Source organism: Dermacentor albipictus, chromosome 1 (genome assembly GCF_038994185.2).
Source record: "Dermacentor albipictus isolate Rhodes 1998 colony chromosome 1, USDA_Dalb.pri_finalv2, whole genome shotgun sequence".
In the NCBI taxonomy this organism is placed as follows: domain Eukaryota; kingdom Metazoa; phylum Arthropoda; class Arachnida; order Ixodida; family Ixodidae; genus Dermacentor; species Dermacentor albipictus.
This window is the reverse complement of record NC_091821.1, coordinates 135,861,412-135,884,651: the sequence shown is the minus strand read 5'-3', so window position 1 is coordinate 135,884,651 and position 23,240 is coordinate 135,861,412. Positions and strand designations below refer to the sequence as shown.

Here is a 23,240-nt window from a genome sequence, read left to right as displayed (position 1 = left end):
GTCACACAAGGGGAAGAGCTCAAGTTCAGATCTGGCACAATCAATAACGGCGTGATTATACGATAGAAAGTCCCAGCCAAGTATAATGTCGTGCGAGCAAGAGGAAAGGACGATAAGCTCGACAATGTAGTGTTCTTTAGCTATAATAAGTCGAGCAGTGCAGGCAGCTATAGGCCGAACAGGGTCTCCATTCGCTGTACGTAAGGGCATCATCTCAAGAGGCGTGGTCACCTTCCGAAGCTTGCGGCAAAGTGTGGCGTCTATAACAGAAACGGCAGCACCGGTATCGACAAGAGCATATGCACGGATGCCTTCTACGAAAACTTCGACAATATTCGACGGCAAAGTTCGAGGACTTGAGTATTTCGACAGCGCAGTTCTTGCCTCACGAACTGCGGAGGCTAGTTTCCCTCATTTTCAGGGGCTGGTCGACGACGCATGGGCGACAAGGAGCGGCGACGGGGTGAAGGTGAGCGACGAGACGTGGGTTGCGGATAGTCACGTGAAGACGTGCTTGGTTGGGGACCCGGATCTTCATAACGAGAGCGGGGACGATCTATGTAGTTCGGTGAACGGGCGTCTGAATATCCTGGCGCGCGACGGCGGCAGAATCGGGCGATATGACAAGGGCCACCGCACGCAAAACAGATCGGCCGGTTGTCGCGCGTTCGCCAGGGATTTGCAGGGATGGGAGCAGACCATGTCACGGACGGCTGAATCGGGGCTGCAGCATACGACACACCATGGGGTGGTGAGGGCTGTTGAAGCTGCTGCCGCTTTACTACCTCAGCGTAACTAAGAGGCGCGGCGACAGGTTGCTGCTGAATGGGCACCGGCATGGCCTCGGAAATCTGCTCTTGAATGACGTGTCGAAGCACGGGAGCCAACGGGATTGGTCGCTGCAGTTGCTGCTGTTGTGGGAACTCCTGACGCTGAGCAAACGGCAGGAGAGACAACTGACGGGCCACCTCCTCACGCACAAATTCTTTCATTTGTGCGATAAGGTATGGCTGGGCAGGCATGATGTCCAGTGCAGCGAGCGGTTGATTGTACGTCTGAGATGAACGTCGGGTGAGAGCCCGCTGCCTTCTCAACTCGTCGTAGCTGTGGCACAGAGTTACCACTTCAGACACTGTGCCAGGAGACTTCGCAAGAAGCATCTGAAAGACATCGTCGTCGACGCCCTTCATGATGTGCTGTATTTTGGCACTTTCGCTCATTGAGGCATCGGCGCGCCTGCAGAGATCGAGTACGTCCTCAATATAGGCGGTAAATGTTTCATTCGGTTCCTGTGCCCGTGTGCGCAGCCGTTGCTCGGCGCGTAACTTCCGCACGGCAGGGCGACCGAAAACGGCAGATATTGCCTCCTTGAAAGCAGACCAGTTTTCAAATTCCGATTCGTGGTTCGTATACCACAGCTTCGCCACGCCAGCCAAGTAAAAGTTCGCGGTACTCAACTTAGTAGCGTCATCCCACTTGTTGGGTCCACTAACTTTTTCGTAGGACGACAGCCAGTCCTCGACGTCCTGGTCTTCCGTACCCGAAAATACCGGGGGGTCTCGCTGGCGAACGGGGCCGGGACAAACGGCGGCCGGGAGAGGTGGCGGCTGTTGGGCTGCGTCAGCTTGCATGGTCGAGTGCAACGTGCGGGATCGGAGTTCCAGGGTGCCGACGATGTGCGTACCCAGCACGATCCACCAAATGTAAAGATGTTTATTGAGCGAGTCCAACAAACGGGCGGTAGCTCGGAACAGTGAGCGCGGAGAGCAAGATGGTGGTCTTCGAACGCCGGTCTCGTGCCCTCTGTTCTTGATGATGATCGGTATGCCATTCTCCTCCTTTCTTCATTACATTATTATTATTATTATTATTATTATTATTATTATTATTATTATTATTATTATTTGTTTCGAACACATATACACAGTTAACAGGAAAGGGAAAGCGATGAGCAGGCTGGCAACTGCCACCGGAAGGGGCACAACGCCTGCCTGCTCTTCTGAAGGGAGGTGACAGAAACACAAAAATAGAAGATAAGAAGGAGGGAAGGAGAGAGGACAGGAAGAGCAACAGGACAAAGCTAAAGACCAAAGTAGAGCACAGCACACTACGCACGTTGTTCTGCCGAGTTTCGACTCTGCAGCCGGAATTAAAGTGACGCCGTGTCGAACAGCTTCCACAATTATCAATCACATCCATGGCTAGTTCGCTATACGGCTAATTGTGCGCTCCACGATGAGACGCCAAGTACAGTTGCACGCAGTCACGGTTTCACCGGTAGTCGGTTCACAATATACACTACAGTAAAAGCTCGTTAATTCGAACCGCAAGGGGAAGCCGCTTCAGTTCGAATTAACGAAAGTTCGAACTAACGAAAGTGAAGGAGAGCAACAGTACACTGCGATTTGGAAACAGTAGGGCATGTCAGAAATTTGCCGTGTCAGAAAGTGATGGTGTGTGCCGCGGGCACACGCCATCTTCAAGTCGAAGCTCTGGTTCCGACTGTACCACACCACCGATGTCCACCAAACGAACGTTAGCCGAGGCTTAACACCATCACAATGAATCGCGACGGCCGATACCTCCTAAGCTTAAAACAGAGGTGCACAACCGAAGAAGACTGCCGAGACAAAGACGCTGAGCATGTGAAGGTGGCGAAGGGCCTGATTCGTTGGTTCTTGATTGCAAGCGCAGCTGCGAGGTACTTGATTCGCTGTGTTTTGGCGCTTGCCGTGCCATCTCCGCACAACATTAGCAGCTGTACAAGATTTGCAAAGCCTCCGAGATTCGCAACGGGCAAGAAGTCTCGGAAGTTACGTAGAATGGAGAGGCGGCAGCCGGCGCTGCCTTCTGGCTGACCCCGCGTCGGTTAGATTTTTTTCCGATTTTGCCTTCTCTCGCCGTTCTCTGCGTTTCGGAGGCAATACAGCCTTGTGTGTAGGCAGTAGGCGCGTTTCTCTGGCCGTGTGCCAGGCGAGCATAGTTCGAATTATCCGTGAGGGAACCTTCTCGCGTTCGAATTAACGGACTTTTTTATACATATACTTCTGTGGAGCTTGGCCGGACCAAATCGTACAGTTCGAATTATCCATAAATTCGAATTATTGAAGTTCGAATTAAAGAGCTTTCACTGTACAAGGTGTTTGAACCCGCCACCTCCCATATTCGAAGGAAGAAGCGTTAGAACACAGTACAGATCACACACAGTAGGGCCGGTCACTGAAGGTCCCGCTACTACAGAATGTTGAATGTTCACGCTACAAACGTGAACCTAAGTTAGTTAACTCCAGAAAGGTTAGTAGGACGCGATGGGCCTTACCACGTTTAGATGCACAACCACTGTGGTATAAACATTCTTCGAGTGTCGCACACCGCAGGCCAAGGAGATGGTAGTTTCCCACTAGCGACATGCGCTGGGCACTGAAAGCGGGACACTCAAATATAAGGTGCTGAAGTGTCTCGTTGCAGCCACAAAACGTACACGATGGACTTGCCACACGCATAATGCATAAAGCTACAAAACACACACCACACAACATGAAAAAATAAAGTGTATTGTGGAGACCTGTGTGTCGCAGAAAAATTGAATCCGCCTTCGTATCACGGGACACACAAGGGGCACGGGGGCGCAAATAGGGGGTTTTCATATTTTGGGACCCTCACCATAGATCGCACAAGAGCACGAATTGACTGTTACATTATTAGAATTGGGAGAGGCGCCAATTCTACAAGCGGACAGCCCCACATACGTTGTAATGCATAGTCAGCGTGCTGCCTGTTGTTCCTTTTAGTGAGTGGGAATGCGGCCGCAACATGTCATTTAGTCCCCTTCCAGTTTGTTTTTCATAGGCATTTCTGCACGTAAAAGGGACTTCATAGACAACATTTGTCTTGCACTGCACAGACCGGTTCGCATTGTTTTCTCTAGAATTGATTCGTCTAAATCAACTATGCTTACACGCCCACATAAGACTGAGGTTTGTAAGGCGCTGAAAACAGTACATAGATGCCTTTGCTTCCCGCATATTTTTTTTTCTTTTTTAGTATTTTGAGATAACGACATGGCCATAAGGTATGACAGATGTGCATGAGATTGCCTTTTTAAATTGCTGCCTTAGAGTCTCGAAATGAATACTACCAGTAAATGTTAAGCCAAGCTTCTCAGGCGTTGGCCAGGGAAACCGGTGGAGATAAGGCGGCGCTATCGCAATCCAAAACTAGGTTAAACTTGATGCGGACACAATCTGCACAAGACAGCAGAGGCAATAACACGTTTTACCAACTAAGAGTATGATGACGCGAACGGAAGCATGCCCTTATTTGAGCGCGAGTAGTAGTTCCAGAAAATGTGGGTCTAGTTGAAACAAAGCACCAAGTCGAGGAATCGAAGTTGGCATCCAGCTGGTAGCTCATTGGTTAGGGTCAGGCTGGACAAACAGTGGAGGTTTTTGCAGATTTGCAGATGAAGATTTTTTGCACTTCTTCAGGATGCAATGTGCTCAAAAGTCTTGAAGAATGCAACACGATCGTCCGCATACCAGAAGAGCTTTAAACGCTGTCGACTCTATTTGTTCGCCCTCCAGATACCAGTCACATCGTGCGAACAATAGATCGCATAATATTGGCGCTGAGCTGGAACCGATGCAGGCGTCTTCATTTTGCACATAGTAGCCCTTCCTGTTGTAGCAGTAGTGTTGCAAAGTAGTCGCCAATGTCATTTCGCATTTCTTTGTAACTGCGTCACCACAGCATGGCGTGGCGGCCATGACAGAAAACTGGGACGGCGCACACGCTTTCACCGACCGCGCAGGTTCTGCATGCACGCTGTACCCGCACGTTGTTAATATATGGTCCCAACGAAATTTCCTGCTAAATTAGCAAATAAAACGCTTTGATAATTGACCCATCCGCCGTATATTTATTTATGGCTCCTCGGCGAGGAATATGGTGTAAGAAGCAGTTTGATGTATTTTCAAGATGTGAAAAGAGGTTTTATGTATTTTCACGTTATAATAGACAACTTATGACCACATTCAACATCCTACGGTTGAGAGTCAAATTTATGAGTATCTCATTTTTCCTTTAAGGACTTACATTTAAGTAATTTTTTTTTCTACTTTTGCTTTTCAACGACTTCGTTTTCTATGTGGCCGCGTAAACAGTACGCACACGCGAAAGGCATACGCCTCTTTACATTTTTTAGTAAGCTAATGACACATAAAAGGCACCATACTGCGACAACAGTGTGATTTCTCCCACATGTTACAGTGCTGCTACTAATCATTTTTATTCCCCCCTGCGCAGCTTTTTGGACGACTTAGACCGTCTGGGAAAGAAAGACTATATGCCAACAGAACAGGACATTCTACGGACAAGAGTCAAAACGACGGGCATCGTAGAGGTTCACTTTTCCTTTAAGAACTTAAATTTCAAGTAAGTTTCCTTTCTGTGATCCTCTATGATTTAGGAGTGCCTAAGTGAGTCACAAATTGTCAGCAAGCCTAGAGTACCAATAACAAGTCTGCATTGAAAATGTTCATCATCAGTACAGTAGATAACACGTAACATGCTTTATTAAAAAGCCAACAAGCACCATGACAGAAATATGCAGTAATACCACATATCATATGAGAATACATGGAATCATGCTGAATGTTAAATAAAGATCTCACATCATACGTGGGCTTAGTGGGCATGAAAATTACGTTGCTTATGACTTTTGTTGAATAGAGTCAATAGTGAACACAGGCTGTAATCATGAACAGAGTTCGAACCCTACGTCTGATCATGCGAGTTTGCATAAGCACCTTTGTAAGCAGCAACCGAATGATAGTGCATCCCTGTCGACATTTGGGCACGCAAGTGTCCACAGCGCACACAGTAAGTACCCCAGGCTCGTTAACTACGCGCCAGATTAAAATGCAAACGTTGCATTTTCTTTAGTTCAGGGTTTATTTTCGCGTCTTTTGAATGCTCACTAGATGCTTTTAAACATTAAAGGGCCGACATACGCTAGTAAAGCTTACATTCGCGCCTGACTTGACTGAATCATGTTGTTCTGAAACGTTTACTGTGCTAACCTTGCTTTTCTTTTCTTGTCAGGGGTTCTGCATATTGATTACGAAGTCTGAGCCATTCTCATATACGCTTTAAGTGCTACATTTTACGGTTCATGATGCCATTTTGATCCAGTGATGCAGCAAATCTACGCCGCGACGAGACGCGGCTGGCACAGTGCTAACGGCCTTCAGAAAGTTGCGTCGATACACCCTGCATCGAAATGTGTTGGCTGTCGCCTTTTCTCTCTCACTCTGCCATCATTGCAAGAACGGCCAGTTCAGTTGTAGAAGGTATTGCGACTGGGGTGACCCTCGGTATGCCCACCAGGCGACAGAAGCCCGTGATGGGACACTAATATCGCCTAGCCATCATAGTGAACCGTCGATGTGCCCGCTCGCTGAGTAATGAACTGCCAGATCGCCTTTCTGCGGACCATTAGAAACCATTAAACAGCACGGTGAAGCATTGCATAAAGTGCCACATTGCCCAAAGAGCCACTAGGTCTGCCTCCTAACGATGCACTGGCCAATCGCCTAATGGTTCATTAGGCAATCTGTTCGTACAAGTTCCAAGAGAGAAACGCTCTCCCAATAAGTCAATGAGCAACCGCTTTGTGGCATAACAGTAGAGAATCAGCCGACCTGATAGTTTGGCAATAGGCCCCTTCATTTGCCCAGTGTAGGTACTTTCATTTCAAATTTATTCACGTAGTCCAAGTTTCGACCGGTGCGCAATGTGTTTTTACTGCAAAGAGCAAGGGCTAACTGTAATTCTAAAGCACCAGGGACGTCGCACCATTTATGCGGTAGCTCACTGTCACTAGTCTTGGAAAGTGAGGTGGCGAATTTTTTGTCTGTTATTTTTCTTGAACGTCAACAGTCCTTCGAACTTGCCAAATGGATACAATGTTTAAAAAAATCAAACGAAGTTTTTACCAAAGATGAAAGATTCACTTGCCATCACTTGCCGAGTTCTATATGCACAGCATCCAACTCGTGCTCCGTCAAAAACTTCTGAATGCGCAGGATGCGCGAATATATGCCATTATTGCAGTATTTAAGAGTATCGCATAGAGCTCGGTGCTTTTACGGCATTTTCACTGAAGTGAGAAGCGTTCATCATTCTTACACTTTCTTTCCATCTTTGTCTCAACAACAACAACAAAAGTTTTGAATTTGATTCCTGGGTTTTACGTGCCAAGAACACGATTTAATTATGAGGCACGCCGTAGTGAGGGAGTCCGGATTAATTTTGACCCCCAGGGGATCCTTAACGTGCCCCCAATGCACGAGACACCGGCGTTTTTGCATGTCGCCCCCATCGAAATGCAGCCACCGCTGCCGGGATTTGATCCCGCAACCTCATGCTCAGCAGCACAACACCATAGCCGCTAAGTCGGCGTGGCTGTAAAAGAAAGTTTCGCTGCTGCTGAAATTTTCATATGGCGGTTAGCAGAGTATGCGATGCTTATGTTCGTGCGAACTAGGAAACGGTTCCACTGTGCCACAGCGCCGAACTACTTCAACTTTCATGTCATCGTTTGTTTTCTTGGCATTCATAATAAATATGCAACTTTATCGTATTTCATATGTTCTCCAGAAGTTTTTACATTCCAGATGAAAGTTATGAAGCTTATGGCCTTTGTCGAATAGGGTTAGCAGTTCGCACGAGTTCGGCACACCGCCACAGGTGTCTGCAGCTCATGTTTGATCGTGCGCGTTTTAAGAAAGACAGGTGGACCCTGCTGTTGAAAGACTGTTCTTAAACTTCGAAACGTGTGCCCACGCAAAGCCGTAAATCCAAATTATAATATAAATATTTTTGCAAGTTTTATGCACCTCTGAACTCGCCTTCATATGTACTTAAGTGTCAGCATTCGATAAAAACAAAGTCGTTTGCATTTCATGCACGTTCTTTAAACTGAGCAGAATGTTTTATACACAGTGCTAAAGAGTACAGCACGTTATTGCAGGTCAGGGATAAGTTGCCTTCGTTCACTGTATCAGACCGGCAATTTCACGCAATCCTTTCGTGACTTGCGGCAGAGAACGTGGCACCTCAGTATTTGTTTCTTTTTTTATCAGATTCGTGACAGCGAATTGGATGATTCTTCGTAGAACAGTAAAATAATTCGACCAATGCCGGGCAAGGTCTCAGCATGCCTTGATTTGATGGGGAAAATGTGGTTGCCTGAGGTTCTTGCAAAACACTTGGACAATGCATTATACTGCCGCCGCCACATTCAAAAGGATGTCATATCACTGTCATTGTCAAGACATTAGTTTCTCGTGGCTGAAAGAGTGCTAACGAAATTAAATACCAAGAAAAATACCAAGAGACTAATTGAAGTGCGAGAATCCGAGTGTCTTGTATAAGATCCAACTGAGAAAGGTATCTGGCCAGTGCCGCTTGAGCAGGCTGTATAACAACCACAAATCTCCAACCGAATTAGACCAGAGTGAGTGCGTTCTTGCCTGAGGCTCTTCTGCCACTATTGCAGATTGTTTGACGTGGGAGGACAGCGGTCCGAACGGAAGAAGTGGATCCACTGCTTTGAAGACGTCACTGCCATAATCTTCTGCGTAGCCATGAGCGAATATGACCAAGTTCTTCACGAAGATGAAACCACCGTAAGTAGCCTGTCTCACCTTGTATACCTTCTTCGGTTGAATTGAATTCTGGGGTTTTACGTGCCAAAACTACGGCTTGACTATGAGACACGCCGTAGGGGGGGAACCCGGATTAATTTTGACCATCAGGGGATCTTTAACGTGCCCCCATTGCACAGGACACGGGCGTTCCTCATTTCGCCCCCCCCCCCCCCCCCCATCTATATGTGGCCTCCGTGGCCGGGATTTGATCCCGCGACCTCGTGCTTAGCAGCGCAGCACCATAGCTGCTAAAGTACCGCGGGGGGTCCCTTCTTCGATATACGTACTGGCTACTTTCCAGTAGCGTTGATTTTGCTTGCATAAACTAAGAATTTCTAGCGTTATGGTGCTTTATTACGCGGTATAGTCAATTCCTTCTTGCTTTCACGCTCAGGCAGACTCACATCACATGACTGGCAGTGCAAATATGAAATAATGCTAAGTGCGACTGTCCCCTTGAGCCCCTTCTGGCGCACTAAATTCTTTTTCCTTAGGACGGATATCTGTTAATAAATTATTTCATTGCACTGTGATCAGTTTCACTTTCGTCCGACTCAGCTACTAGCCACAGTAGTTTGTGTTTAAAGAACCAAATGCTTTTCACGTTCATAACAAAGCTTTTCCCGTTCGTAAGGCCTCTTTGCCATTGATCGGTCATCTTCACTAATAATATGCTCGACATCACGATTGGCTGCAGCATGATTATACCAACAGCCTTATTGTAAGTATGTCTGTGTATACGGGCCCAAATGCCTCTTTGTTACTCCAGTGCAATTTATCTCTTTGTACACGTACAGTCGTGGAGAAATCGACCCCGAGCAGAGATTAAAGTCATAACAGAAAAATCTGAACATTTGAGTTGTTACAGCGAATATTGGCTCTGCCGCTTTTGTATAAAGGACGAAGAGCTCTCTTATAATATCCAGTAATATAATTCTTGATTATTTCTATTTGTGTTTTGATGGTCCTGTTCGCAATTTGTTCATAATGACATGTTATCTATGCCTTGCTACACGCAGTACTAGCGGTTTCTACCTTTAATTTTTAGGATACAAGTGAGAGTCAGGTACAATAACTAGTAATTTTTGCTGCAGTTTGTGAATTTTGTGAGATGCTGGAGTTCTGTGAGTTTGTGAGTTTGTGAGATGCTGGACCCAGTTACGAATATTAGGGAAAGTTGAAGCGGACAGCAAAATGAACCTTTGTGTAAAGTTTTCGGTCCTGTTCGCGATTTGTTCATAATGACATGTTATCTATGCCTTGCTACACGCAGTACTAGCGGTTTCTACCTTTAATTTATAGGATACAAGTGAGAGTCAGTTACAATAACTAGTAATTTTTGCTGCAGTTTGTGAATTTTGTGAGATGCTGGAATTCTGTGAGTTTGTGAGTTTGTGAGATGCTGGACCCAGTTACGAATATTAGGGAAAGTTGAAGCGGACAGCAAAATGAACCTTTGTGTAAAGTTTTCGGTTGAATGAGGCATGGAATATTAGTAAAAGGAGGTATAAGGTAGGCATAAAAGACGGATTGCTCAAGAGTATGTTAAAGATTGTGTCCCATGACGGGTGGTTCTTAACGCATATCGAAATGTTGTTGTCTTGATTACCCACTTCTACCGCACTGGCATGAATGATGGTTATTTTTCTTTTAAAACTTTCAGAATCGCATGCAAGAGTCCCTAAAGCTATTCGACTCCATCTGCAACAATAAATGGTTCACCGACACATCTATAATCCTTTTTCTCAACAAAAAAGACCTCTTCGAGGAGAAAATCAAAAAGTCACCACTCACCATATGTTTTCCAGAGTACACAGGTAAGGCTTGCTTATCGGACATAATTTCTTTCTTGCTTTGTTACATTTATGCCTGTTATGCGGCTCTACGGACTTTAAGGTCTGCATGACATCTTAATGCACAGCATAAAAAATAATGAGAGTGACTTCTCCTCTGAAATTAGTAACTTGGGAATGCGTCTGAATTGCAGGAGAGATCGTATACAGAGGGGGAATTTTTAAAGTTCGGGACACTTCTTCGCTGCTATCTAAGGAGGATCCCTTTCATGGTTGCTGGGTTTCGTATAGGCGTAGAGCCGTCCATCGTAATTCTATGGTGAAATGTTGTAACCAGAGCTGTTATCTTCAGGGGATTTTTTTAACCACCTCAGATTTCAAGGGTTGTTCTTAGTCTGCTTGTAACATATTTCACTTACTTTCGAGGATGTTCCAGCAAGGATTAAGCTTTCGGCTCATGTTCTGTCTGTAAAACATATTCCCAGGCTGTGGCCCTGCTGTGGCGGTTTCCGAGAATCGTGCCTAAGCGCAGTGTTATTGGCCAACAGCCAGAAAATCTCAGGGGCTACTGCTCTCCTGTTAGTGTTTACTTTTATATGTCCTTGTTCACGACTCTCATTCATCACTTGCTAAGAAAAATTCATTTCGGCAGTATAACCTTGCTTATACGCCCTACTATGAGCTTAAGATTTATTTGTCAGATAGTTATATATCTTATATTTTTTGTTGTTCGCATTTATCGCAAGTGGAATGAAATAAAACATTTTCATTTGCACTGGGAGTACGTTTCGTTGATGGTGAGCAGTATAAACACACACGATGCTGGAATCACCCCGACTCCACACAACTGGCTCAGTTTGCTCTTTTGCATAATCAGCCTACATTCTGTATTTACGAATCAGCCTACATCCCAACAGCCTACATCCCACGTATGCAAAGCCCAGTAAAAAATCTTTAACTTGAGGACTTCTTTAACGACACGCTAGGGCATAATCTTCGTGAATAGCGTTTCTGCGGATCAACGGTTGTAAGCAGCGCTCAAAAATTCTTCTTTTTCTTCTCGGTAATACACCGGTTGAGATATAGTAGGCTTAAGACAATGATTATACATGAAAAGTGACAAGACATGCCAAAAGAAAACTCCTCGAGGTCCACCTAAGCGCAGTTTACGGCGAAAGTGAGCGCGCGAAGACGAGGAAACCGTCCAGTGCATCCTAGCCGCACAAAACAAGATGCCAGGCTCTGTGCCGGTGTACTCGTGCGAGTCATACAGTGAGGGTAGCTATAGGGGCTCGTTGGTACGGTGTCTTCTATTTTGTTGTAGCGCAAGCTCAACGACAGGGTCAACCGATAGGCACATTTGACCCACACGCAGAGCGCTAACTTTCAACAATATATTTATTTCCACCTCTCGTCACGATGTATACCCTCGAAACGTCATACAACACGTGTAAAAAGCCGGTAAACATGAACAACAACAACAACAAAAAAAAAGAACAGGGAACCATACGCAGGCACTTTTTTTTGCCACACAGATTTACGGACATGTACTACATGTTCAGCACGAACGAAAATAATCGAGCTCTTTCGTGAATAAGAAGTGGAAGGCTTACTGACGCATGTGTCACCAAGTGTTTGTGTTTCTGGCTTCTACTATCAAGCGCGTCATCTCGCACCTGCTTCTACTCATAGCTGTTTTTTTAAATCCGGGTTTGCATTTGAATATGTGGCAATGGATGGCAAAAAAACCGTCAGCAGCCACGTTGTTTACTTTTTTTTATTGTGGTGTTCTCGTAGCCGGTAATTTATGCGTCTACCAGTTTTACCAATGTAGGATCGTGCACAGGCGAGAGGAATGCCGTATACCACAACCGCGATGCAATCAATCAATTTGTCTTTATGTTTCTTTTCGCATGCGGTACCTATGATTATTTCTGGCCTTGTGTTTCTACACAGTCTCACCAATTTATTAGGCACCAAGAAACAACGTTGATGTCATTCCTTTCGTCAATCTTTTTTAATCTGTGGGAGAAACTATGCATGTAGGGTAGGACAGCAACCTTTCTTTTGTTTATGTCGGTGCTTGTACCATGCACCTGCTTCGAACCTTTTTTCCTGTGCCTTCTTAAGCAACCCTTCTGTGACTGACACCAGCAGGCGACCCGGGTGAGACTTGCCGTCCGAAGCTATCGTGCATTAGGTGCTGGCTTCACTTCTTCAGTGCTTCACTGAAACACAACTTCGCGATTCCCCTCTTCACAAGTTTCGTATGCGCGGAGTGAAATGACAGAAGTGGCTTAAATCCAGATAAAGAAAAACTGTTATCATGAGTACAACCAGATGCGAGATGACGCACTTGACAATAGACGCTAGAAACATATCAACATCTGGTGACACATGCGTCAGTAAGCCTTCCATTTCATTATCTACAAAAGAGCTCGATTATCTTTGTTCGTGTTGAACGTGTACATTTCTGTCAACCTGTGTGGCAAAAAAAGTGCCTGCGTGTGGTGCCCTGTTCTTTTTTGTTGTTGTTCTTGTTTACACGTGCTGTATGATGTTTCGAGGGTATATATCGTAACAAGAACTGTAAATAAATCTATTGGAGAAAGTTAGTGCTGTGTGTGTCAAATGCGCCTTTCTGTTGTCCCTGTCGTTCAGCTTGCACTACAACAAAATAGAATACTGATAGGTGTGAATTATCTTGTTTCAATTAAGAGTGGTAGGTTACAAAAAGCGAATGCCCGTGCTTGCCGCCTAAACCTCACGGCCAGGTGAAGCTATCCTATATGTTTTAATGTTGTCGCCCATTCTACAGCAAAAGAGGCTTGCCTAATCAGTTCCACGGGTGACAGTTACTCGATTGCATGTAGCACTTCCCGGCTTCTTTCCTAGATCTTTATTATTAAATTGACGTGACCAAAGGCAGACAAACATGGTGGAAAGCTGGTGTTACTTTGTGTCACGAGTCGTTAAACAAGCTGCACTGTTATTCGCGCAGTGCGTGTACCGGCTAAGCCTATTTTGCATTGTAAGCCAGGCTGTTACAACTGCTAGGCCATCCGGCCAACCAGCAGAGCTGTTGTAATGACCAAAGTCCTCACGTTTATATTAAATGTTGAATGATCGTTCAACCTAAATAATCGGTGATGTATTTCTGCTTCATGTTCCCAATGTAAACGTATGGCGCGAGAAGTAAGACTACCGAGACGTGTGTTTGCCGTGTGGACGACAAATCTAACGCTATTGATCGTCACCATTATAATAACATTACATCATTTAAAGCAGACATCGCAAGTATCGCCTGCACGGAATCATTGAGGACGCGTTTAAACATTTATGCCTGAATCTCTTGAAAGACGGAACATAAAAGAGCATGCTTCGCTCATTTTTCTTCTTCTTTAACCCCTTGCTGAACATTACGGCAGATAAGAAAACAGGTCACCTAATCAGGCCTCCACGTGAACAAATGTGCCAGCAATATGGGAAGTAGGCAAAGAACATCAGCTTGTCTTCTTAACGCAGCGGCTTCTGAGCCAAAGATGAATGATGAGACACCTACGTAAGATCCATCGGGGAAATCAGATGCGACTAGTTGGAACAAATTCATCTGCCAGGATGTCGAAATAGCGTCATAAATGCGGGTGTTTCCGCATATTTTACTTCCTGTACAGGAGGTAAATTAACCCTCAGAGAACGACAGTGGGCTTGATGAAACAGCGTTGTAAGAAATGTAAACGATCAATGTATCGCAAGTAATTTACAAAAGTCCTGCACGTAACTGACCAGAGCTCCTACCCACAAAATTTATCTATGTAAGAATGTTTCCTCATTCGCCAGCGTTTCTGAGCCCGCCACTCATGATTGCGGTCGGCGTTACGAGACTATCAGTGCGGCGATACCCAATCGCGGACGGCCACTTACGCATACAAGTTCTGTAAATATGAGCCCATGTTTCTATCGTCAAACATACTGGTTTATGCAACGGGAAATATTAGAACCACGTGGCAATGCTAGTGCGAAAAGCAGTACTATCTTTTCCAAATAAAGGAGGAGGACACAATGGGCCGACCTCTTTGAAAAAAATAAGGACAGGTGCATAAACCAGTGATTTAACTACATCCAAATTGTATGCAGCGCTTGCGTCATAGCAGGGAGATGTTTGTCACCCACAAAAAGAAATTGTGGGCTTTAATGAACAAAAAAATAGTTCAGTACTCAGAGAGAACTTGGTCACAGACACGCACGATCTCACAACTGGCTGGGGCGCTTACTTGTGCGATTCGTGTAAACAATACTGCGCTAACTTAAGCAAAACGGTGAATACAAAAAGCATGCTTGCATAAGCGCGTTTTTACGACTGTGTACAAGGTGTTCAGTGAGGGCAGCGTCGCTTTCATTTACCTGTTTGGGGTCGATAAGCGCCGGGCTCGGCTTACCTTTGCATGGCCTCCTTCTCCTGAAGCACAGACACGGAACTGTCGTGAGCTTCCACACGTAGCTTCGTACGTCGCGAGTAACGACGAATTGCAGATGGGGAAAAATCGAACGCAAAAAAAGAGATCGGTGCAGTTCTCTTGTGTGCTGGTACTCCTTCAGCTGGAACCTTTGTTGTTTCGATCAGTTTGTTATGATACATTTCCTTCGGAGGAAGTCGACAGCCTGATAGCTGTATCGCCGCAATAAGCCATCATGCGTGAGCCTGTCAAATGGCGATTGAAAATGCATTTCGCTCATATCATGCCTCGCATGTCCTGGACGTAACAGTTCGAGGTATCTTGAGGTATAGAATTGATTTTACATTTTGGGCTGCTGCGCAAAGCAAGAACCAATGCTGATGGTGACAGCACAACATAATGCCCTGCATTCTTGACGCAAACGAAAGATATTTGCCGAGAAGGGGTACTGGCAGCCGACCGAGCACCATCACTCTCTTCCCTCGCTTTCGCCGCCACACTGCGTCATGACTGGCACAGAAGGAGGCTACCTGTCGCACGATTGCGTGTTCCCATCATAACGCTCACTGTATGGCACTTGTATTTACCATGTAAATACCATGCCATACGCTCACGTGTATGGCATGGTATTTTGTGCTGGACCCAATCAATGCTCATCAGGTGGTTTGTCTGTGAAGTGTGGCTTGGTGTTGGCGACAAAATGACGTTAGATTAAAGTACTTGTATAAACTGCTGTGCTTGGCAGATGGTTTTCGAATTCCAATTTTACTAAGGTATCTATCTTACCACCCACATTAAAGAGAGAAAGAGAGACAAGGAAAGGCGGGGAGGTCAACTAGATGGGCGTCCGGTTCCCATCCTACACACGGGGAAGGAGAATAAGGGATCAAAAGAAATAAAGTGAGAACGCTAGAGGTGCCACTTCATCCGTAGGCGTCCATGGAGAAAGAGAAAGAGAGAGAGATTTTATTCACAGGAAAAGCAGATAGCTTGGCCTGAATTATTGGCATCTAGCCTGCTACTCTGCACTTGGGAATAGGAAAAAGGAGCAAAAGTATAGTGATGATAGCTACTACAGTCGGTGACTGAGGTCTGCCGAGTTGAGAAATTGCATCGATGCGCGTGTCGCTTTCTGAGCGACCGACGCACCTGGCCGCGGTCAAAGCACCTCTGTCACCGAGAAACTTGAGTCCAGACGACCTAACACTGGATTTTTCTTCCAGCCTTCCAGTGTAGTCGGTGCGCTAATCATACACTGCCATAACGCTAAAAAAAAAGATTTTGTGAGCATTATTATTTATTTTATTATTTTGTGCGATACTGCCAGTCTCAGTGAGACCAAAGCAGGTGGGCATTGTATTAGACAGTTTTACAAAGGAAACAAACAGCTTGCGCTGGATGGTACAGTAAAGAAAAGAAGAAAAGTGACTTGAATTATTGCAAAAGATCATCGTGACGATGCGAAATTCATTACTTTTGGTTAGTATAAAACCACTCAATAACAAATATAGTATTACTAAATTGTATATAAAAATAGGGAAAATGACCGAATAACACAAGTTTTACAGATAACAGCAGAGAAGTGACCACAGTTAGAGGCTTGAAATGCAGAAATTTTGTGTTTTCTGCAGAATGCAGAAAACACAAGTATTATAGTGAAGATAAGCGGGTGTGTCAAGTGGCGTCTTCTGTGTTTGATGTCTCTAGTAGGTTTATGAACGATGAAAGTGACAGAGAAGAAACTATCTCCGAGTTGAGAAGATTCCATTCTTTGACCGCACGTGGGAAAAGTGAAAAATTGAGCGTGTGAATGTGAACACTGTACTAATTTAATGTACATTGGTGTCTTTTTTTCTGCGAGACGAGATTTAGACAAAGTGACGTGCTTAGCTCGGTCAATCTGAAAACTGTCGTGCATTACTTAGCAGATTAATTTTAATCGGGCTTGTCTGGCCCAAACAGACAGTGTTTTAAGACCTGCATCAGCTACGAGGTTTGTAGGGGAGTCATAGGGCCTGTACTAATTAAAAATGAACCGCACAGCTTTCCTTTGCACCTTTTATAGTCTTGGTATGTTAGTTGATGTGTGTGGAAACCATATGATGTTAGCGTATTCTGAGATGGAGTGAACAAAAGCTGTATAGACTAGTAGACAGGTGTGCTTTAGTGCAAGGCGTAAACATCGTCTAAGGAGAAAAAAAATGCGTAATGCGACTGAGGTAATATTATCAATGTGCAAGTTCCAATAAAAGACGGAAGTGAATATCAAACCTAGGTATTGTGGTGATTTACTTTATTCAGGCAAGTTCCACCAAGAGCATAAGAAAATTCCGAGGGCTTTTTTTTTGTTCCAAAGGAGATGCATACAGATTTAGTAGTGTTAATTTACATTTGCCATTCTTTGCGCCAATTGGACAAGTCGAGTGCTCTGTTTAGTAATAAGTGGTCTGTGTAACTCACAATTTCTTTATAAATAATACAGTTATCCACGAAAAGCTTAATGTCACATTCAATGTTAGCAGTAATGTCGTAAATAAATATTAAATATAGCAATGGGCCCAACACTAACCCTTGAGGAACACCCGAGGCGACCAGCTACATGCCGGGAAGGAGTGCTGTCAACTATAACATACTGTGTTCGATGCGATAAAAAGTTTTTGATCCCTGCAGTTATCTGACCGGATCGTAGCTTCCTAAATTAAAATTAAATTATGTGGTTTTACGTGCCAAAACCACGATCTGATTATGAGGCACGCCGTAGTGGGGGACTCCGGAAATTCGGAACACCTGGAGTTCTTTAACGTGCACCTAAATCTAAGTACACAGGTGTTTTCGCATTTCGCCCCCATCGAAATGCGGCCGCCATGGCCGAGATTCGGTCCCGCGACCTCGTGCTTAGCAGCCCAGCACTATAGCCACAAAGCAACCACGGCGGGTGATCGAGCTTCTAGTTTTGCAACTAATTTAATATGGCTTACACAATCAAATGCTTTACTGAAGTCGAATATATGCTGAATATATACTTCGCTAACTCGCTGTGCTCTGAGTAGCTTTTAAAGAAAGCTAGAAGACGGGCTAGTTGTTGCAAGACCGCTAATTAAATTGGACGGCTCTAAGATCAGCGAGAACGATCGAGGCAGTTTGGCTGTATGGCATGTGTACAGCGGGGCTGTGTAATGTTTCTGAACTGAAAATCCAAACCTGACCGTTCAGCCTACGTCTTACTTTGCGAGCTCTTGGGGGGCTTGGATGGGACACCATCGAGTCCCTTTTATCTTCAGCACACGACGTCGTGCGTGCGCCGAAATACCGACGTAAGGGAGGGCCGACTTTCACCGTGGGCCAACGCGTGTGTGTGCAGGTGCCCAGGAGTACGGGGAGGCGGCCGCCTACATCCAGGCGCAGTTCGAAGCCAAGAACAAATCCACCACCAAGGAGATCTACTGCCACATGACCTGTGCCACGGACACGACCAACATCCAGTTTGTGTTCGACGCGGTCACGGATGTCATCATTGCCAACAACCTGCGCGGCTGCGGACTCTACTGAGCGGCGGCGGCTCAGACGAGGCCGCTGGTGCCTCCCGCGCGGCCGACCCGAACTGGAGGCCTGCTCACTCGACAGCAGCCAAGTTGCATGTTGATTTCCCTTCCCTTGCATTTCGTGATACTCCTGCCGCCACTTGGGCCGCGGACTAAGGACTCGTGAATGTGTTTCTCCCCCTTTTTGCGCTGGTCGGGAAGGTATGCAACCTTTTTGCTTTCTCCGCAAGGGGCCTCCCCGCCTTCTTTTTCCACTGTTGCTGTTGGTGGTGATGTTGCCGAGGCTGTTCACTTCGCGGGCCACCCGCTGCCAGCGGCCGACACCACCCTCCCGCCGGCCCTCCTTACACCCCGAGACGAGGAGGAGGACACCAACACCCGAGAGAGGGGGCGCGTGCGCCCGCTGCAGCAGCGCACACAGATACACACCGGGACGAGAGAGGGAAGACGCAAAAAAAAAGAGAGAGAGAGACAAGCTCCTTGGGACATTTTGGTCCGCGTTATATGTACACATATATATCCGTATAGTTGCGTATATTTATATATATGTACATATATAAGCGTATATGTATGTATATATAAGCACATATAAGTATGTATGTGTGGCAACGGTCGAGGCACAAGGACAACAGCGTCGAAGGGGCGTCGGGGAGCCGCTCGCGGGCCGGATCGAGGCAACAAGTTCTCCTTTCGTTTCCGCCAAGATAGCCTAGTCGGGTAGACACACGATATCTTGCACCAGCGCTTCTCTGCCAACCTGGTTCATGTTTGTCTGGGGTGGTGGAAGAGCGACGAGGAGACCCCAAAGTGATGTATTATATACTACATAGGGAAAAGGGGAGGGTAAATTTTTCGTTTTTTAAAAGCACGGTTCTTTCCGAACGCCCTCGTAGCGCGCCGAGAACGCCGCCACTCGTCGTCGAAGGGCGATCCCGCCTCGGGAGAGGTACGAACAAAACAACAAGGAAAAGGAACCAAAGACACAACAGCGAACAGCAACACCACAAAAGGCAAAGTTTGGGCGCGCTCGCGGGTCCAGGGCAGCGCCGGCAATTCCGTGGGTGGAGCGCGGAGGGCTCGGCTCCCCGTGCATCGCGGTAACGAACCGATGGGACGCGTCGAAGGGGCCGCCCCTTTCGCTGTAGGTTACGCGGAGAAGGTGAGACTATAAATATATACATAATTCTATACTATAATAAGTATATGTGTACCGTGTGAGAGTGCAGGAAGCAAGCCTGTTTCAGTCCTGTTTTGAGAGTGCTTACTCAATAAAAAGTGACGCGTGTTCTTTGACGCCCTCCCCCCATCCAACTCCCATACCTGACGGGTATGCGGAGAGGACTAGACCCCCACCGAAGAGGTGGCAACATTCTGCTTTCGCTGCTCCCTTGGTATGCCTGCTGCTTATCCGCCGCCACCATGGGAGGCGAGCGCCCTCTTTTCCTTCGGTTCTCTTGGAAAGGACTCACCCTTTCGCCCGCGTAGTGATTCAAAGTGGTTCAAGTTCAAAAACTAGCCCCACAAGCCAATGAGAGCTGCCCGGCAGTCGGTGTCTGCTCCTGCGCGTGCTCCGTAGAAGCACATCCGATTTTTTTTTCTCGTTGCAAGTCTGCTCTACCGGGGTCCTCGCTTAGCCATTCTCTCCCGCATTTTTCTGTTGCACTCTGGCACCCGGAGAAGTGACGATTGCTCAGGTACTGTACTCAACATTAGCTGCCAGTGACGCGGCGGCACCTGGACAACCTCCAGAAGCCGCCGGGTCGCCAACCCGAGAGCAGTATTTCAGTGGCTGGCTTCGCGGCCATGTGCTCGAGGTCCATCTTCCTCCGTAGAGTCAGCTACTAGTTTCGAGCTGTGGTCATGAGGGTACCCTCATCGCTGCCTTGGTTCTCATTTTTGTTCTCTTCCAAGTTTGGAATGCCGAGCGCAACTGTGACGTTGCCCCACCGCGGCGAAGCCTCTCTCTGACCGGGAGCTGCCGTGGCTTGCCTGCGGGAAGCCTCTGGACGTGCTTCGGAGTTTTCTTTTAATTATTTTTCTTACCCTCTGAGCACTCGAGTCTTGAGTCACATTCGACAGCGCGGTGGCGTAGCTTGTGCTAAGATGCGTGCCGCCCAGCAAGTAGAGGGCGCCGTCTCTCTTAAGTGTTCATTCCTTTTTTTCTTTGTCGCTATGCAAAGGGTCTTCTGAGCGGCGCCGGTGTCGCTCATAACCGTTTGCAATTCGCTCTTCCAAACGTTCGCTGAAAGCCCCGTGAGGAGAATCGCCGCGGTATCCCCGCCAATCGGTGGACTATAGCGGTGGCCAAAATCCCATAGTGAACGCAAGGCCATCGTACGTGTCTCCTGGAAGCCCAAAAAAAATTCACAACTGATTTTGGCCTCTGTTGTCGCCGGAGGAGGCAGACGGCATCTTCAACCACGCCTACGTCGTGTTTGTAGGGAGGTGACACACGGCCGCCTGTCGGCAACGAAGGGCGCCCCATTGAACCGGCGGATTCGGAAGCGTTACGGAACACTGAGCCGTGACAATGCTCCGTTGCAATGCTGCTAAACTCGCCCGCTGCACAAATGCCGCGAAGCAAGGTGCGCCGCCGGCTAGGCGCGCCGTGCGAGACCACCCTGTGCACGCGCTGTGCGTCACGTCTTCTGCTGTTCTCTTTTCGTTCTGTGGCAACTCTGGCACAGCAGACACATTCCTCGTCACGTCTGGTTCATGCCGCGCCATCTTGCATATTCAAGCTTCGTTCTCAATGCGCCTCACACGTGAATGTCGACGGCTTCAATTGCATTGCTTTCTTTTCTTTGGGAATGTGAAAGTCACAGTCCCTAGATCTCCTCTGGTCCGAGTGCGCGCTGCATATCTCGTTTCCGCCAGGCCACATCCGCATCGCGAGCTATGACAGGCCTTGAGGCCGAAGCGACCAAGCGCGTGGCCGTCCTCACGACCACAGCTTGTGTCTTCGATTCTTCGTCTCAGGACACAAAATGACGCAGCATTAATGCTTTACTCTTCCGTTCAGTTTAAAGGAATCTTTTCCGTAGAGGCAGTCACGTTGAGTCATCAGCTGCCTTGTTGACAATTTCATTTATTTAGCTCCTTGTTTTGAGGCTATCGCAGTTAGCTCGGAACACCATTTTGGGACGCGAATACTGTAGCGCACATCGTCTTCTTGTCAGCTTTGACGCCACTGGGAGGGAGTGCTAGCAAGTGCAATTGCGTGGTCAAATGCGGCAACGTAAGTGTAGATGTATTACGAGTGCTGACTTTTTGTGCAAGAATAATGCCTCATCTTTCAGCCAGATAACTACGGAGTGTGTGACAGCTGTACGCGTTTGTAACCAGATGGGTGGCACTAGCTGCACGCCAATATCAAGACGTGCTTTAGTAGAGGTTTAACTAAAAGAAAAATATCTGAATGGCACGAGTACAAAAAACTGAAATACAGAATGCTTAACGCATGGGTTAAATTGACTATGTAATAGTAACATGTTGTGTCTTGTTTGTGCTACTGCGTATTGCCCGGTTCTGTTAATTAGTGAGCTCTGTGTAAATTAAAGATTGTGAGTTCTATCTCTGGACAATTTTTTTTTAATCTGTATGACCGGTTGGCAAATGCGTCTGTTTAAGAGACCGAGTGTTACGAGTATGAGGTAACATTCAAATAGGACTGACTGGCCAGTAATCACAAAGATGTATTCTCAAGACATGGAGCGACACGCCAACATCTAGCTCATGGTTGGCGCAGGAGAGCTACAGCAGATCGTGCATCATGTTCCGGTGCAGTACGTGTTTTTGGTGCCGGCACCAACTAGTCATTTTTGCGCATGTGCAGTAGCACGTAGCTGTCACCACGTACCGCGCCTGAACATATAATCGAATCCGCCGTGACCTTCCTGCAAACCTCAGAACTGAAACTGAGAAAAGTGATTGACGAAAGCACATGAGAAGGTTATTTGCACGGCACGCTACAGAGCGGCCGTACTCCTCTTGAGCGTGTCAACTTTTGCTTTCGAGGCTGTAGCTTCTCAAAGTGCCTGTTCAGCGAAATGAATGGTTTGTGACCAGAGACTATCCAGGGCTTGTGACTACACCCTTGGCAATGCACTTGGTTGCTTGAGTTGTTATTTTTGTTATTGTTGTTGTTGTTAATTTGCGGCTGGATAAACGGATAACACGGTTCTGCTGGCGACCTTCCATTTGGGCTCTTTGAGGCTCTTGGGACCAGGGGCCGGTTTGTGGCGTGGTAAGCCTGGGGGTCGTTGGTTGTTGCGTTTCATAGGTAATTTGTTTTTTGTTCTACTGTGTTACGTTTCTGGGTGCGTGCGTACTACCGCGTGCTCGTCACATCTGCTCTGATGCAAACCTCGCTTCTTTACGCCTTTGTTTTCTCCACATGTGTGTTTTTTTCTTGTCTTTTTTTTTTCGTCAGTCGAACTATAGGGGGTACGAACTTTACGACAGGTGGGTTGAGCCAACATGACGTGTCATTCTTAATCTGTCAATTTTATCCAAGTCAGCAAGCGTTTTGAGTAAGCAGTTGAAATAAAGTACATTCAAATCATTTGTTTTGCGGTCACTGCAAACCACACAAAAAAGTTATCAGTTTCCATTCTTTTTGTTGTGTATGCAGTATCTGCAATTTTATGCCCAATGAATAAAATTCCTTCGTCGTGTGTTCCTCGTAATGTGCTGATTCTAGCCTTGAGGGCAAGAACGAAGAGCCACTTTTGCTTT

The 23,240-nt window shown here is 46.5% G+C and overlaps 1 protein-coding gene across 2 annotated transcripts in view; it reads left to right on the top strand.

The window, feature by feature from the left end:
- Galphao (G protein alpha o subunit) overlaps positions 1–23,069 on the top strand; it is a 170,797-nt gene extending 147,728 nt beyond the window's left edge. For both annotated transcript variants that reach the window (XM_070526236.1, XM_070526237.1), the window contains 4 exons: positions 5,305–5,433; positions 8,561–8,690; positions 10,375–10,528; positions 18,323–23,069. In XM_070526236.1, coding sequence (XP_070382337.1) covers positions 5,305–5,433; positions 8,561–8,690; positions 10,375–10,528; positions 18,323–18,510 — 601 coding nt within the window. In that variant the 3' untranslated portion in view covers positions 18,511–23,069. The remainder of the gene's footprint in view (positions 1–5,304; positions 5,434–8,560; positions 8,691–10,374; positions 10,529–18,322) is intronic.
- The last annotated feature ends 171 nt before the right edge of the window (positions 23,070–23,240 follow it).